Consider the following 16,668-nt stretch of genomic DNA (forward strand, 5'->3'; position numbering starts at 1 on the left):
ACACGGGGATCTTGGCGGCCAGATTGGGTCTGCACCTACCAGGTCTGGTAGAGGCGGACCAGGCCGGTTTTGTACCCGGTAGGCAGACGGTCGACAACACCAAGAGGGTGACGCACGTGCTAGAAAAGGCCTCACGCGTCCCGGGGGAGCGGATGCTGCTGTCGGTCGACGCGGAGAAGGCCTTTGATAGGGTTCATTGGCCGTACCTCGAGCTGGTTCTCGGGAAACTGGGGATCGGCGAGAAGTTCCGCACTATGGTCTTTAATTGTTATAGGAGGCCGTCAGCATCGGTGCGTGTCAACGGACACAGCTCCAGCAGCTTTGCCATTGAGCGCGGCACGAGACAGGGCTGCCCCCTTTCGCCGCTCCTATTTGCCCTCTATATGGAGCCGTTTGCCCAGAGGATTCGCGATAACCCGGACGCTATCGGGGTGAAGATGGGGCAATACACCCATACTGTCAGCTTATATGCGGACGATGTCTTGCTGACCCTGGATGACCCCAAGCGGTCGCTCCCTGCCTGCGTCCAGGAACTGAACTCCTTTGCCCGCGTGGCGGGCTTCAAAATGAATATGTCTAAATCGGCTGCCCTGGATGTGTCACTCTCTGTCGACACCAGGCGGGACCTCCAGCGTCTTTTTCCTCTGCAATGGTCCTCCTCCACGGTGCCTTACCTGGGGATTTTGCTTGCACCCTCCCTACCTGCGATGGTCACAGCCAACTATTCCTCCCTGGGCAAAAAGATCAAGGAGGAACTCGGCCGATGGAACAAAGGCCTGCTCTCGTGGCTGGGCCGTATCGCAGCGGTGAAGATGACGATACTGCCTCAGATCCTGTATCTTTTTCGCGCTCTACCTCTCCAGCCCCCTGTAGGTTGGATACGGCAGGCGCAGGCTGACATCTCCCGCTTTGTGTGGCAAGGCCGTAAGCCTCGGATGAAACGGGTCCTCTCCGTGCTTGCCCCGGAGGCGGGGGGTCTCGGTGTCCCGGACCTCCGGAAGTACTTTCAGGCGGCGCAACTCCGATATTTGGTGGAGTGGAGCCGGTGGGAATCGGACAAGCACTGGCTCTTTCAGGACCAGGCAGTTGCGGGCCGTACCCTCCAGGAGGTCCCGTTCCTGCGGCGCACTCACCGCCCGCCTAATCTCTACGCCTCCTTTATCACCCGGGTTCCGCTGCGAGTGTGGGACGCGGTGTGTGAGCTTCGTGAGCTCACCACTTTTCCATCACCGTTCACTCCTATTGCTGGCAATCCAGACTTCACTCAGGGTCTGGAACCGGGAGCCTTTTCCCACTGGGTGAGCGCGGGTTGTAGGGCGCTTTTCCAGATCTACGGGCTGGAGGGTGTGCTCCCCTTCCAGCAGCTCCGACAGGAGTTTGGCCTGACGGAGGGGGACAGACTGCGTTATATGCAAGTCCGCCACTGGGCTCTTCAACCCCAAGTGCGCGACGTCGCTGCCCGTTCGATTACGCCCTATGAGCGGTGGCTGGTAACCCGGACCTCGGATGCCAAGCTTATCACCGACTTGTATAAGTTTCTCCAACCCCCGCCGTTTCATTACCATAACCCTGGGAGGGAGCGCTGGCACAGGGAATTGGGCAGGACCTTGAGCCACAAGGAATGGGACAAGATCGCCTATCGGGCGAGGCACTCTGCGCACCACACTGGGCTGACGGAGACCTTTACTAAGGTCTCCACCTATTGGTATTACACCCCGGAGAGGCTCTACGAGATGCACAAAATCAGCGATAAAGGTTGCTGGCGCGGCTGCGGACAGGAGGGTACCCTCACGCACATTCTCTGGGAGTGCCCGGTGCTGTCGGCCTATTGGAAGGAGGTCTTGGATGAGGTGGATAGGCATTTTGAGATCGAACTCCCGCGCTTCCCTGCGTATGTTTTGCTAGGCCTCCCCAATGACCTGATGTACCCGCTGAAGTCCCGCAGGGGTAGACAGATTGCGATTGCGCTAGGCTCAGCGGTTCAAAACATCCTTGTACTCTGGCGTACCCCCACTGCCCCCTCTATCACTGGCTGGCTACACAGGCTCTGGCAGGTACTGGGTATGGAGAAGATGTCGCTAACAGTGGCTGGGAATGTAGACCAGTTTGAAGAGCTCTGGCACCCCTTTTTAGCACTGCTGTCCACGGAATTTCGCGAGCTCACATGTCCACGGTACCTGCGGCTCCTTAGGCTGACGCCGCCGGCGGCTCCAGCAGAGTGAATGCGGCGGGGTCGGGGGTTTGGGGCTGGGGGGTGGGGGGCGGGGTTACATGCTTCTAATGCTGACTTTCGGACGGGGATGTTGGGGTATTGTTTTTCTTCCTTTTTCTCCTTTGCTTTTCTTTCTTCTATTTTTCCGGGGACGGGGGGTTGGAGGGATGGTGTGTTTTTCACTGTGTTGCGGGACGCTACTCCAGGTCGGCTTTGCTCGGGGAATGGGGGTCTGCTGGAGGGTCATTCGCACCGCCTTATTGCCTTATGACTTATGCCCTGTTATCCTCCGGGGCTTCCTGCCTCCCTACTTTCCTTCTGAATCGCTGCAACGTTTCGCGTCTTGTACTGTATGTTCGCTTGACCTCCTATTCCCTTCCCCATGTTTTTTGTACCTTAATAAAATACTTTAAACCTAAAACAGTCTATGAATCACACTAGTCTAAAAAATCAACTATTTTATGCCTCTGGTCAAAGTATAATATTACTTCTCAATTCTACCCGGATGTCTGTTCACTCCCACAACTAGCTGTAGTGGTAATTCTGATTAACTCCCTAGTCTGCCATTTCATCAACTCCTCTGCCTCCAAGTATGCAGCATCTCAACCAGACTAGCAAGAGGTCTGCAGAACCACAACCAGTCTAGAAGCTGAAAGGAATTCCAGTGACTGAGTTTTGATGTAAGGTTTTCCTCAATACCCTCTGCTTGGCCCACAAATGCATCCATAGGAAGAGCTGCGTTAAATTGCACGTACAAAACCTTGCTACATTCACTTAATCAACTATAAATATCTTAACAGGCAGTAAAATAAGAAAGATAGAATATTTGTATTTCCAATGATCCTGGCAAATGAGTGTTGTTCCTGTAAATGTCAATAGTATGACCAAAAATATCTCATTTAGGAAAAATATTAATTCTCCTTTTCTGGGTTATTACAATGTGTTCTGTCTCTAAGCCATTATAGATGCAAGAACTTGATATTTATGTCACCTAATTATACAGCTTCCTTCAGGCATTGACATTCTCACATAAAAATACTGATGCAAAGAGTCATGACTGTGCCAGGTAAGCCGAGAAAGAAGAACTGTGCAGGATATCTGGTCATTTGCACATGTTCTGATGGGTAATCCTGTCCTAAGCTCATCCTTAACTTCAGAAGAGCAATTACCTTTGCAGCTCTCAACCACAACTGACTGCTGCAGAAGGAAATCATGACTTAGCAATCTTTAGAAATAAACTCACACAGGAGGAAATGGTCCTTCAAATTACATTTGAACTGTTGGGTCCCGTGCCAGGAAGGCAGTCGAGGCATAGAAAGGCAGCAACATCCTTTCTCATACAGTTGTGAATGTGCATGCTTGGGTTGTAGATAAATAGTGATTAACATGGGGTTCTACTGGGAACAATCTATGGTCACGGTTGATGGATTGAATTCAAAATACCCCTCCACAACATCTGGTAATTGTTGATTAACCGGTACTGCCTCTTCTATTTCTAAAGCAATCTTTTTCTCCTTAAATCAGATGAAGGAAACAACCCCTTAAAAAGGAGAGCGAACAAGGGTGAGTGGAGTTTGAAAAGAAGATAGTTGAATAGAATAAATGTTTAATGCACTTCCTTCCGCTACATCAAAGAGAGCGTGTCTGATGCTGCCTTAGACTGTATTACCTTATATTCACGTTCAAGACCGGACCTAATTAAAAATGGTGTTTCTATGCTGAATCTCACAACAAATTGTTGATCCCTCAGAACCGTTTTAATTGTAACAAACTCAGCTGTAAGGCCCAAACTTTATCAACTCAGAGTTGAACCAATTACCTCTGATTCAGGAAACTCCTTAAAATTGAACTCCTAAATACATTATTTGTAAGAAATGATTTTTCCAGGTTATCTTGATTGAAAAAACATGCAGGTTGTTGTTAAAAGTGCATCCTTCTGGACTGTAACGAACAGCTACTTACAGGTTTTACAGTATTTTTCCTTCTGTGTAACTCCGTGCCATGGAGATTTTGCATAACGACAACCAGCACATTACATAAATAGATAACTGATTACATCCATTTGTTGCTACGTTGAAGATACATTGGTAAATAATGAAAAATACAAATACCAAGGCGCACTATCGAATTGCGTGCCTGCTAAACACTGCAGCGAACTTCAATCAGAAACTGTTCGCTGGCGCCTTGTGGTCTGTGAATCAAGTCAGGCCGTACCTTTCCCTCAGCGAGTCCAAAAACAATGGCATTTTCACCCGGCCACAGCAAGCAGGTGACGGCGCTCTGGGAACAAAGTAAGAGAGAAATGAGCTACCACACTGGTGCTGAGAATTACATTAAATATTATAAAGAATGAACAAGCTCCATCCTGAGTGAGCCAACCCACAGACACAGCCTAAACCTACAGCAACAGCTGTTAGTTGAGCAATAGCCCAGCAAAACATTCAGCTTCACAACACTGCTCCACATGTACCATGATGATAGCGCTCACAGTCCTGTTAGGTCAAACATTCGCTCACTCCTTCGCGCAAACAGAACAGTCAGGCTGAACGCAAAGGAAAGCAAGTGTAAAGCATTTATTAGCACCATACCAGTCAATAAGTAAGAACCACAACATAATACAATACACCAATTTCTAAAAATAGTATATATTTTTATCTTTAAATAGACAACAAAATGACACAGATGAAGGGAACTGCAGTTAAGATTTTTGCAAGATTTTTACAAAGCACTGCTTTTTTTGTGTCGACATTTTTTATTGTATTTTATAATAAGAATACAGCACGAGAATAAAAACAAGAAGGCAATAAGATTGGTAATAAATAGATGACGAAACCTGTATAAGTCAAAAGTAGCAATAATTACATGGCATGTGTTATTTAAATAAAGCATACAGAAATGACATATGAATAAATATAGTACTAATAAATATTTAAATAATTGAATAGACAAATAGATAAAGCGTAAGCAAGTAAATAAATAGTAAAGGGAAAAAATATTGGGCAAAGGGGAGGGAAGAAAAATGTATGAAGAGAAATAATTAATAAATATGTAAATGATATAAATAAGTGTTATCACAGGGAAGTACTTACTTTGCAAAAATTAAGACAAAGTAGATTGGGAATCAAAGAATGTCACAGTGTAAAAGATGCACTGCTTTTGACTCTTAGCAGCAGTCTATGAGCCTCAAACACGAGTATCCAGGACAAAGTCAACGTTTCAGGCTCAAGCGATGGAAATCGGGGTCAGATGCGGGCGCTGGGTTGGTCCTGGTCGAAATTTTACATTTGCACTAAGAAACTTTTCCATTTCTTTTTCTTGTCGACAATGAGGTCAAGGGCAGCTTCTGCAGCTTGAGCTGGGCTCGACATCGACGGACAGGTGAAGTCCAGCGATCTGGTGAAGTCTTGATTCTCGACAGCGTTGAAAGCTACCCACAAACCAGCAAGCAGCAGCATGCTAAGCGGCTCGGACTCTGTGCCCAAAAAACGTTAGCTTTTGCCTTTGGCTTGCAAGCTGCAGTTCTGTGGGAAGAAAGAGAACACTCTAGCACCAACCAAGGGTACAGGACCAGGGAGGCACCTCCTGGGGGCTTGTATTTGATCTCCCAGGCCACACCAGTGGATTCCAGGGCAAGTCCAGTAGTTACTGGTCAGATGAGCACTTTGCAGGAACCAGCTTTTGTTTTAGGTTTTGTGCCCCTGAGGCTTAACAGGAGACTAGCCAACCAACCCTTAGAGTCCACTCACTGGTACTTGGCATAAGTGGAAACAGTTCCAGCCCTTGGTGTCTCTTATGTTCAACGGCAGGGAGCAGCCCTTCTCTTTCTGAAGTACTGTCTTAGTTGAGTAGGTGCAGAGGGTGTAGTCTTCCTGGATGCAGCCTTTCTTTCTGAGGTCCAAAGGTTTAACAAGTGCAGTCCTTCTTCTGTTCTTTATGAGTCCAGCAGTATTCTGATGCTGGAAGCCAGGGGTTGCACTTTTATGTCAATTTTGCGTTTGTGGGTCGGTAGGGCTAACTAGCAAATAGGTCTACAATTCCCATGTGGCACCCGTACCTCTTCTGACATTATTTCCAGTGGGGTTGACACTATGCAATGCCACAGTGCATCTCTTTGCCCAAATCCAAAGTGTTGAGACCCTTATTTCCTGGGCCAAAGCTACGGGCACACCCCTAAAGTGTGTCCAGTATAATTAGTCACCTTCCCTTGAAAACTGGTTCTGGGATGGATTTTCCTCCTCTGCAGGAGATGCCAGCCTGTCTACCTACACAAAGGAGCGGGCAAGCTAAGGTGTGACTCACATTTGCCTCTCAGAGGAGGTAGCCCTTTTAAGCTGGACCATCTGTGGCCAATGTTCTGGGGCAATTCTGGAAGGAGGAGTTTAGATCTCCTTTGTTCCCTTTCCCTGGAAGGAGGGCAGCAGGCCATCTCAGATGACAACTGCTATAATCAGCAATGCTACCAGAACTCTGGGGCAAGAAAGTGTTGATTTTCGGAAGTCATCTTTGCATTAAAAGTTATTTTAAATCTGATACCTTAGAGTAGTGTTTCGTGGTCCCATGGTTAAGTAGCTCTTAGCATGTGGGATAGAGCAACCCCATGCTAGCCACATCATTCCAAATGTTTGGGGAGTGGTCTTAAAAAAAGAGGCAATTTCTTACACCCACCTTAGTTGGGCAATATGTGGGAAAGTCACAGAAAGGTACCAATGCACTCAACAACACTTTGTTGTATGCTATTGACTCTTGCATATTACAATGCAAGGAACGCAAAAGACTGCTTCAGGGGACTGAAGGAAACTCAGGATGAGGACAATGTGTGCAAATGTAGCTGTGCAAAGGAAGAGGCTGATAGGATTAAACCTGAGCGAGGTTTAGAGAGGGAATCTCTTACAACCCAATTAATGGGTCGCAAGAGCCATGTGCCCACCATTGCCAAGGAAACAAATGAGTGTAGAAATAGAGTCATTGGTGGCTGTCTGATCACACATTGGATGCTTGGGTTGGATCTTTCTGTAGGGTGTGTACTGTGAAACTGAGAAAAAAAGGATGTGAGAGCCACTGGAGTTTTGCTCTTCGCAGACAAAGCAAAGATTTGTAAGGCAACAGGTATCCTACAGGCACATACAATTCTATGCACACCCTTTCAAACCACCTCCTCTTCGCTCCAGAGGGAAAAGTTGAACAGGAAATTAAACCTCAGCGCAGGAGTAGAACAGACTGAGTGAAAAAGCCTTCACGGGACCAGGTAAGTCAACTGTCACAAATCAGCATAACTTCTCGACTTACCGTCTGAATGAACTTGTTGCAGATCACCTTTTTGTCCCCCCTGAAAAAAAAGCCATGGACACAGAAGTTAATATTTAATTTGCATTAGTCATAAGCTCAACTAATTTATTCAGAGGTACACAGTACAGGAAGCGTAAATCTCTGACAAAAAAGAATAATAACAAATTAAAATAACCAAGGTGATATTGCAACTTTAACACATTCTATTGTCATAATCTACTCTTATCTAGGCTCTGCCATCTTCAGTGAATCCATTTGAGTCCTTTGTAAGTCTGGCCATCCCCATCTTCACTAGTCCGTTTTACTTTCTCACAGGTCTGACAGGCACTCATACCCTCAGTATAAGTCCTTCTTAACCCAAATAAACTCTCATGTCATACGCAAACCAATGCTACTCTCGTTCTCATGTCTTTATGCTCAGGTTGGTCTTCTATTTCACAGGGCCATGATGGCAAGTGAGACTTTATTAGATCTTTATGTTCCAGGGGTAATGGCTGGCCTTGAGATGTACAAGGGGGCTGTGATGTCATAGGTCTAGATTGTAGGAAGACCACACACTTTTCACCTTGTCCTTACCTGGTCTTTCAATACTTCCTTCTCAGTGAGCCAATATCGCTCTGCTACAGGAGTTTTAAGCACTTTTCTCAAGGAGTCAGTTAAACTCTTGTATGTCTAAGAAACGCTGCCACGCCCATGTAGCCACAGCAAGTGAGACACATGCACAGGTAACACTAACACTCTCACTGAACCAAATGTACCCTTTCACAAGTCACAGCAAGTGAGACAGCTGAACAGGTAACACTAACAGTCTCACTGAACAAAAGTTACCCTTTCACAAGGTCCAGCAATCTCAGAGAAGTCAGGTTTTGTTCCCTAAAGCTCTGATAGGACCAAGGAGTCATGGAATACAGTCACTAGTCTGAAGGTGCTACCAGTGGTAGTGAGTCAATAGCTCTTTATCACACAAGGATCTGATTGGATCTACCAGTTTTAGTGAGCAAACTTAACCCACCGGAGTCTGTGCTCCTTTCTCACTGGTCTCCCTCTATGATCTGCCAGACTCTGCGAACCAGTAAGTCTCTCTTGCAGATCAGGCAGACTTGGCGTTGCTTCCTGCAACATCTGCTTGACTCAATAACTCAGTGTTTCACTTTTGCAGGCCTCAAGGCTCTTCAGTCTCAGTGAGGCATTATTATTTTCTCTCAGGAGTCAAAGGTTCAACCATTCTGTCCTCTCACAGGTCTGATGGACTCTGACTTGCTTGGCGAGTCAGCATCCGAATTACAAAAATCTTTATCCCGATGCAATGAACATCTATAAAAGTAACACGATAATGAGTAAACAATTAAAATAAAAGTGATATATATATATATATATATATATATATATATATATATATAGAACCACTTCCCTCGAAGAAGAAAAGCGCAGAGGTCAGATGGGAATCTTTTGGAAGCCCTTTATTAAACGAAAACACCAGCTGGTAGCGGCAAATGTATTTCGGCATAACAATGCCTTCCTCAGTGCCCATGCTCCAAACCAGAGTCTCAGAATAGCTTCACCATAACTGCTTCGCTGTGTGCTGCGGTTGACACTGGACTCCTCCCCTTGTAAATAGGCTCTCCTGTTGGAGGTCACGTGAGCATAGGAGAACTCCAACTCCCAGCATGCACCATCATCATGCTGCTGGGCCGGTGGTATGGGAGGCAGGAAGAAAATGTAAAAATCTGCTTCAATGTATTTTGCAGTGATGAAGGTAAGACTCCCAAAGTGCATCCGCATTACAAAGTTCTTCCTCCGGTCCCCTCAGGGCTGCTGGGCCAAGTAAACAGTTTTGAACCTGTGCGGGATCGCCGTGTGGCAACACAACAATCTAACGGGGCCAATCCCTCCCACCGCACTGTTCCTCCTGTCCCTCCGGCGTACTCCAGACATCTCGATCCCTAGAGTCCACAAGAACACTGCATGCAGTGAAATGCCAGGCTAGTCTGGGTAACTTGTCAGCAGGACCTTCCGTGACGCGCTCCTGGCTTGGCGCGAATATATGTAGAACCACTACCCTCGAAGAAGAAAAGCGTGGTATAGTACACAATTAAAATAAAGTGATATATATATATATATACAATAAAAGAGTCAGATAACTCTGGGTAGGTCTCAAGTTTAGGTGGAAAGCAGCTCCTGTATGGAGCTCTCTCAACACCAGCGACACTCTAGATCTGCTCACCTCAAATGTCTGCTTATCTATCAAAGTCTTTAAGCGTTGGATTAGCACAGTGCTATCCAAGCCGAGATAGAAATGGACAAAGTCTTTTGCTTTACCACTTCTTTGTGGTCCACTTCACTGTTTGGGAATCTGGTAATTGACTGATGTTCGCGGTCGTCCCGGTCGCGAAGAGGACCCCGGAATTCACTTGGAGCCCTGCGCATGGAGGAAAGCTGTGTGAGCGCTATTCCGGTGCACGCCCACACAAACACAGTTTGCAACTACAAAGCTGCGTGCCAGAGGAGCTGGAGGCCCCCTCAACCCACTGGGGCATGAACAGTGCTTACTGGCAACAGAACTCGCTTACCCACTTGGGAATTACTGAATGGACTACAACGCCCAAAAGGCCGTAGTTACGGCCACGCCCCCGCACAGGGGCAGGCGTTTTTCCAAATTATATAAACTTAGCGAGATCGCTTGCTTTCACTGAATGCCACCGAAGAAGGGAGATGGTGATCCCGAAACGCGTTTGGCTACGAACACATTCTGAGGCTGCAACCAGTTGTGATGTCACGAGCAAGTTGTGAATAAACCCAGTGTTTTCTCAAAGAAGCTTCTTTGTGGTCCACTTGACTGTTTGGGAATCTGGTAATTGACTGATGTTAGCGGCCGTCCCGGTCGCAAAGAGGACCCCCGCATTCACTTGCGGTCTTGCAGCTCCACCTGGAGCCCTACGCATGGAGGAAAGCTGTGGGAGCGCTATTCCAGTGCGCGCCCACACAAACACAGTTTGCAACTACAAAGCTGCGTGCAGAGGAGCTGGAGGCCCCCTCAACCCACTGGGGCATGAACAGTTCTTACTGGCAACAGAACTCGCTTACCCACTTGGGAATTACTGAATGGACTACAACGCCCAAAAGGACACAGTTACGGCCACGCCCTCGCACAGGGGGAGGGGTTCTTCCGAATTATATAAACTTCGCGAGATCGCTTGCTTTCATTGAACGTCACCGAAGAAGGGAGATGGTGATCCCGAAACGCGTTTGGCTACGAACACATTCTGAGGCTGCAAACAGTTGTGATGTCACGAGCAAATTGTGAATAAACCCAGTGTTTTCTCAAAGAAGCTTCTTTGTGGTCCACTTCACTGTTTGGGAATCTGGTAATTGACTGATGTTGGTGGCCGTCCCGGTCGCGAAGAGGACCCCCGCATTCACCTGCGGCCTGCAGCTCCACCTGGAGCCCTGCGGATGGAGGAAAGCTGTGTGAGCGCTATTCTAGTGCGCGCCCACACAAACACAGTTTGCAACTACAAAGCTGCGTGTCAGAGGAGCTGGAGGCCCCCTCAACCCACTGGGGCATGAACAGTGCTTACTGGCAACAGAACTCGCTTACCCACTTGGGAATTTCTGAATGGACTACAACGCCCAAAAGGCTGTAGTTACGGCCACGCCCCCACACAGGGGCAGGCATTTTTCCGAAATATATAAACTTAGCGAGATCGCTTGCTTTCACTGAACGCCACCAAAGAAGGGAGATGGTGATCCCGAAACGTGTTTGGCTATGAACACATTCTGAGGCTGCAACCAGTTGTGATGTCACAAGCAGGTTGTGAGTAAACCCAGTGTTTTTTCAAAGAAGCTTCTTTGTGGTCCACTTCACTGTTTGGGAATCTGGTAATTGACTGATATATATATATATATTTTTTTTTCAAACCGGGTTGACTCCTTCTTTTAACGCTGGTGTTCTGTTATCCACGGGTGCTTTTCCTTTCGGCAGGAGTCTAGCCGATCGTAAATTCCACAAAACTTTCAATCCTTAATTGAAAAAAGTAGGAAAGCACACACTCAAGTGTTTTTTTCAGAAGGTTACAGTGACTTTATTAAAACTTGCCTGTTGCCCAACACGTTTCACCTTCTCACAAGGCTTGATCATGGGTTCAATTAAGGATTGAAAGTTTTGTGGAATATATATATATATATATATATATATATATATATATATATATATATATATATATACACATACATACATATGTATCCGTGTTAGGGAGGGTAACGCCCGAGTGTATTAATTAAACAAGAGAAACAAATGCAGCCGCGAAAATGACGGTGCTTTAAAGGCACAAAAAACACAGTTGAGGGGGCAGGGACCTGCACACCGAAGACAGCTGGAATAACAAGCGCGGCCGCAGTAACCTGATCCACGATGAGGAATGCAGCACGTCGCTGCTCGTTCCCGAGAGCCTTAGGCTGTGGGAGTTAACTTTTGAAAGAGAGGTGGGACATGCACCCACCTTTGGCCATTTGCGTGCTTTCATTTAAGCCACACGCAAAGGCCAATGGAATGTGTGGGAGGAGTCTGACCCACACGGAGAAGCCTCTTGGAAGTCTGGAGTGATTCCAAGAGGCCCTCTCCTAGAGCAGCGCATGCGAGCTGCGCTAGGCTTGACCTAAAAAGGTAGAAGGTGTCCTGAATTGCCAGATGTTTTGACATTTCTTTTTTAAAAGCAGGATTAAAAAATGTTGGCTATACCACACATAAAATGTACAAACACATGCAAAGTGAAACATAGATAGCTCCGATTTGCTATCACAGGGGCATGGGCTGAAATCTAAATTCTTAACAAAGCCCAACAGGAAACACAACTGGTATTTTTCTGTGCCTGCTCAAAAGCAAAATAATAAGGATCAATCCCAATGCCCAGTGCGCACAAGATACTTAGTGAGGCAACTTAGTGGAGTCAAACTCACATAAGCAGTAATATTAGGCTTTCCCTCTTCCTTGTTAAATCTTAGGGAGTTCTTACAGTCATGTAATGCTTGTTGGACTTGCTTTTTATTTAAATATTTACTAGTTTTCAGATCCATAAAAGCACACTTCATGCCAATCTTTAAAGATACTGATTTGACATATGCTATCCAAATAACTTGGAGACCTCTATTGCATGCAAGGCAATCCAGAATGATATCTCTTGACAGACAGGCTTCCTCATTTCTCCAAATTGCCAAACACAATAATGCCGGTCGTGCTCTGAGCCGGTCTTCTAAGTAAAGCAAGCCCAAGTCTTCATGGCAAATTAAGTGAAAAGCCTGACCTGACCTCGTCAGAGACGGTCGCTCGACCCGCCGCGTGGCTCCTCCTGAGTGCACCCGGTCTCCCTGCTCCCACCGCCCGCTCGCCGCCACCCTGAGGCCGTGACCTCTGTGGCTCCGTTTTTTTCTGTGCCAGCAGTGTTGTTCTCTGCTCGTGTGGTCCCCCTGATTGCTGTTTCTTTCCCCCGTGTGGTGACCCTGATAGAGTGATTTTCTATTTTTCTGCCGTTTCCCGCCGTTACACCCCGCTCCCTGCCGCTGCTCCCCTACGGCCCGCCCCCTCCCTCCTCTGGACCCTCTCCCCTTTCCATTTGCCACCCCGCTCCCGCCTCCCAGCTGCTCCTCCCTCCCTCCTCCCTCCCACTCTCCATTTATGGCAGAGTCCTCACGTACGCGCAGCGTTCACGCGCAACGGGCGCGCCGATTGTGCGCCAAAGGCAAGCCCGTCTGCGCCTGTCCACGCCTGGACCGCGCCCAGTGCCAGAAACCCTGGATCCCGACGATGCCAACGCACCCGACGAACATACGACGCCGTCACCCTCCGCGCACTCAACACCGGCCGGAACCCCGCTTGCTACCTAGCCAACCCAAAGCGCACCCACGGACCCTTCACCTACCAAGATTGCAAATTCACCTGCATCCACCCCGGGCCAGCACCCACCAACCACACCACCAGCAAGAATCACCTCAAGGGCATCCTGCTCAACACCCGCTCCGTCCACAGGCACGCAGTCGAACTCTGGAACTTCCTAGACACAACAGCACTGGACGTCGCCTTCCTCACGGAAACCTGGACGAACGCCTCCTCAGCCCCCGACATCGCCATAGCCATCCCGGACAGATACAAGATCACCCGGAGGGACCGCGTCAACCAAACAGGAGGGGGCATCGCCATCGTCCACAGAAACACCATCCGCATCACGACCAACTCGGAAGACACCCTCACAGCCGCCGAACACCTCCACTTCCAGATACACACCGACCCCAGGACCACCCTCAGAGGCACCCTAATCTACAGACCCCCGGGACCACGCACTCAATTCAGCGAAACCATCGCAGACTTCGTAAGCCTGCACGCCCTCACCTCCCCAGACTACATCCTCCTAGGAGACCTCAACTTCCACCTGGAGAACAACAATGACAGCAACACCACCACCCTGCTGGACAACCTCGCCAACCTCTGACTCAAGCAACTGGTGAACACCCCCACCCACTATGCCGGCCACACGCTTGACCCAGTCTTCTCCTCCAGCAAGCACATCTCCTTCAGCCACTCCACCGGACTCCACTGGACAGGCCACAGCTGCGTCCACTTCTCCTTCAAGAAAACTACGACCCACCACCACCCACAACAGGCCCCCCGCAGAAGCTGGAGCAAAATCACCGCCGACCAACTCACCACCTCCCTCAGCCAGAACCATCCCACCATCACGACGGACCCCAATGAAGCAGCCCGCAACCTCGCACAATGGCTCACCGACTGTGCCGACGAACTCGCACCACTGAAGAAACCACGCAGCAGACCCCACAGCAAGAAAACCTCATGGTTCACGGACGACCTCATAGACTCTTAGAAAACCTGCTGTTCCCTGGAGAACACCTGGCGCCAGGACCAAACAACAGAGAACATGACAGCCCTCAAGAAAGCCACCCACAAGCACCACCAACTGATCCGCACCAGCAAGAGAACTACGTACAAACAGCGCCTGGACAACACCACCCACAACAGCAAGGAACTCTTCAGCATCGTTAAAGAGCTCTCCAACCCCAGTGCCTGTAACAACGACATCACACCCTCGCAAAACCTCTGCGACTCACTCGCCTCGTTCTTTCACCGCAAGATCGTCGACATACACAACAGCTTTGGCGCACAGACCAACCACCCGACCATCGAACCAGCGCACCCAACCACCACCCTCTGCACCTGGTACCCGGTCAGCACCGAAGACACCGCCCGCACGATGAGCACCATCCACTCCGGCTCCCCCACCGACCCATGCCCACACCACATCTTTAACAAAGCCAACTCCATCATCGCACCACAACTCCGCGATGTCATCAACAGCTCCTTTGCATCAGCCACCTTCCCGGAGAGCTGGAAGCACGCCGAACTCAGCGCCCTCCTGAAAAAACCCACCGCGGACCCCACGGACCTCAAGAACTTTCGACCCATCTCAATCCTCCCGTTTCCTGCCAAATTCATCGAGAAGACTGTTAACCAACAACTCTCCGCCTTCCTCGAGACCAAGGGATCCCTCGACCCGTCACAGTCCGGATTCAGAGCAAACCACAGCACCGAGACTGCCCTCATCGCAGCAACCGACGACATCAGGTCTATGCTCGACAACGGGGAAACCACCGCACTCATCCTCCTGGATCTCTCAGCAGCCTTCGACACGGTATGCCACCGCACCCTGATACGACGCCTCAGCGACACCGGAATCCAAGGCGCGGCCTTGGAATGGATCATCTCATTCCTCGCCGGTAGAACCCAGAGAGTCCGCCTCCCCCGTTCCAGTCCGTGGCTACCGAAGTCATCTGCTGGAGACATAGGTCCTAAGCCTAGAACATTATTTCAAAGAGATGTAATATAGACCACAATCGGAAACTATATACTCTTTTCTTCTACCCAGCCGGGTAAAGAGTTTATTAAGAAAACATAACAAGTATTCAAAGTATAAGATACAATTGGACAACAAACATTTGTCGTTTGAAGTAAGGCACAAGCCTGTGCCGTACTAGAAAGTAGAGGAAAGTTGTGGGGAAAGGTGCAGAGAAGAGGACAGTTTACGTCAGGCAAAAAGAGTTGAGCGAGATTGGGTACTGCTTAACATTCAGATTAGCAGTAATTCCCATAGTTTTAACTGTAGGGTCAATTAACAAGATGAGCCTATAGCATCCAGGTTGGGACCAGTCACCTTTTTAGGTCTCGTGGCGTTTACAGCGCAAAGCGCTGTCTCGCCAGAGACCTATAGTTAGCGACTTAGCTTTCCAGGAAACAGGACCTGGCCGCGCGCATCTCCTCTCCAAGAAAGCGGTTTGAACGGGCCACGCGCACGAGAACGCGCGCTCCATTGAACAGGCCACAATTCCCTTGCAATGCGCGCTTACAGACACAGTGAACATTGAACGTCATCGTTTTTTTTTTCCCTTTCCGACTTTGTTTCCTTTACTTTCAGTTTTGTTCTTAGTGACTCCGTAATGCACATGAACACGCGCTTCATTAATCAGGCTACAATTAGGTTTTGCTTACTTTCGTATTGCTGGGTTGTAAAAGCAGCGTCTGCTTAAAATCAAGTGGCGCCTTGCTGGCGGTAATAAATGTCAATATTTATGAGTTTTGAGGGTGCTGTGCTGTGGCAGTTTAACACCGTGTGAGGGTATGCTTTTGTGTAAATGGCGGAAAAGCTGCCTCTGTGGCTTTGTAAGGTTTGCGCAGCAGCATTGTAATAGCGTTTTTTTTTTTGTACAGCATGTCAGGCGATTATTTTATTTGGTACTGCGTGCCAGTCGGCCATGGGCATGATTGTTGTAAATGCTTCATATTGACGTGCTTTGATATTTACATCTTAAAGTGAATGCTAAAAATGTATGGCTTTTAACAATGCTAATACATTTGCTTGGCTTGCAATACATACTGCTTGGACTGACTGCTGCCTCCTGTGACTCACGGGCCTTGACGACCGGCACAGGACCCCTTCCGGGGAGGGTCCTGCTGCTGCTGTAACGCGCCCCAGGTATTTCCGGTGAAACGGCCCCCTCCTTTTCCCAGCCAGGCTTGCTCAGGCTTGCTGTCGCTGCTGGCTCTCCACACGGTGCCGGAACGAGGCGTTTGGGGCTGCGGCCACCCAGGAAGCATATCGGCCACCAGG

At 48.6% G+C, this 16,668-nt stretch overlaps 1 protein-coding gene across 1 annotated transcript in view; it reads right to left on the reverse strand.

Annotated features, from left to right (window-relative positions):
* IFT172 (intraflagellar transport 172) overlaps positions 1-16,668 on the reverse strand; it is a 1,181,874-nt gene that overhangs the window by 1,059,674 nt on the left and 105,532 nt on the right. The window contains exons 4-5 of the mRNA XM_086928171.1: positions 7,499-7,538; positions 4,427-4,492 (exon numbers count right to left, since the gene is read on the reverse strand). Of these exons, the coding sequence (XP_086784297.1) occupies positions 4,427-4,492; positions 7,499-7,538 (106 nt within the window). The remainder of the gene's footprint in view (positions 1-4,426; positions 4,493-7,498; positions 7,539-16,668) is intronic.

The sequence above is a fragment of the Lissotriton vulgaris genome, chromosome 6 (genome assembly GCF_964263255.1).
Source record: "Lissotriton vulgaris chromosome 6, aLisVul1.2, whole genome shotgun sequence".
NCBI classification, from domain to species: Eukaryota; Metazoa; Chordata; class Amphibia; order Caudata; family Salamandridae; genus Lissotriton; species Lissotriton vulgaris.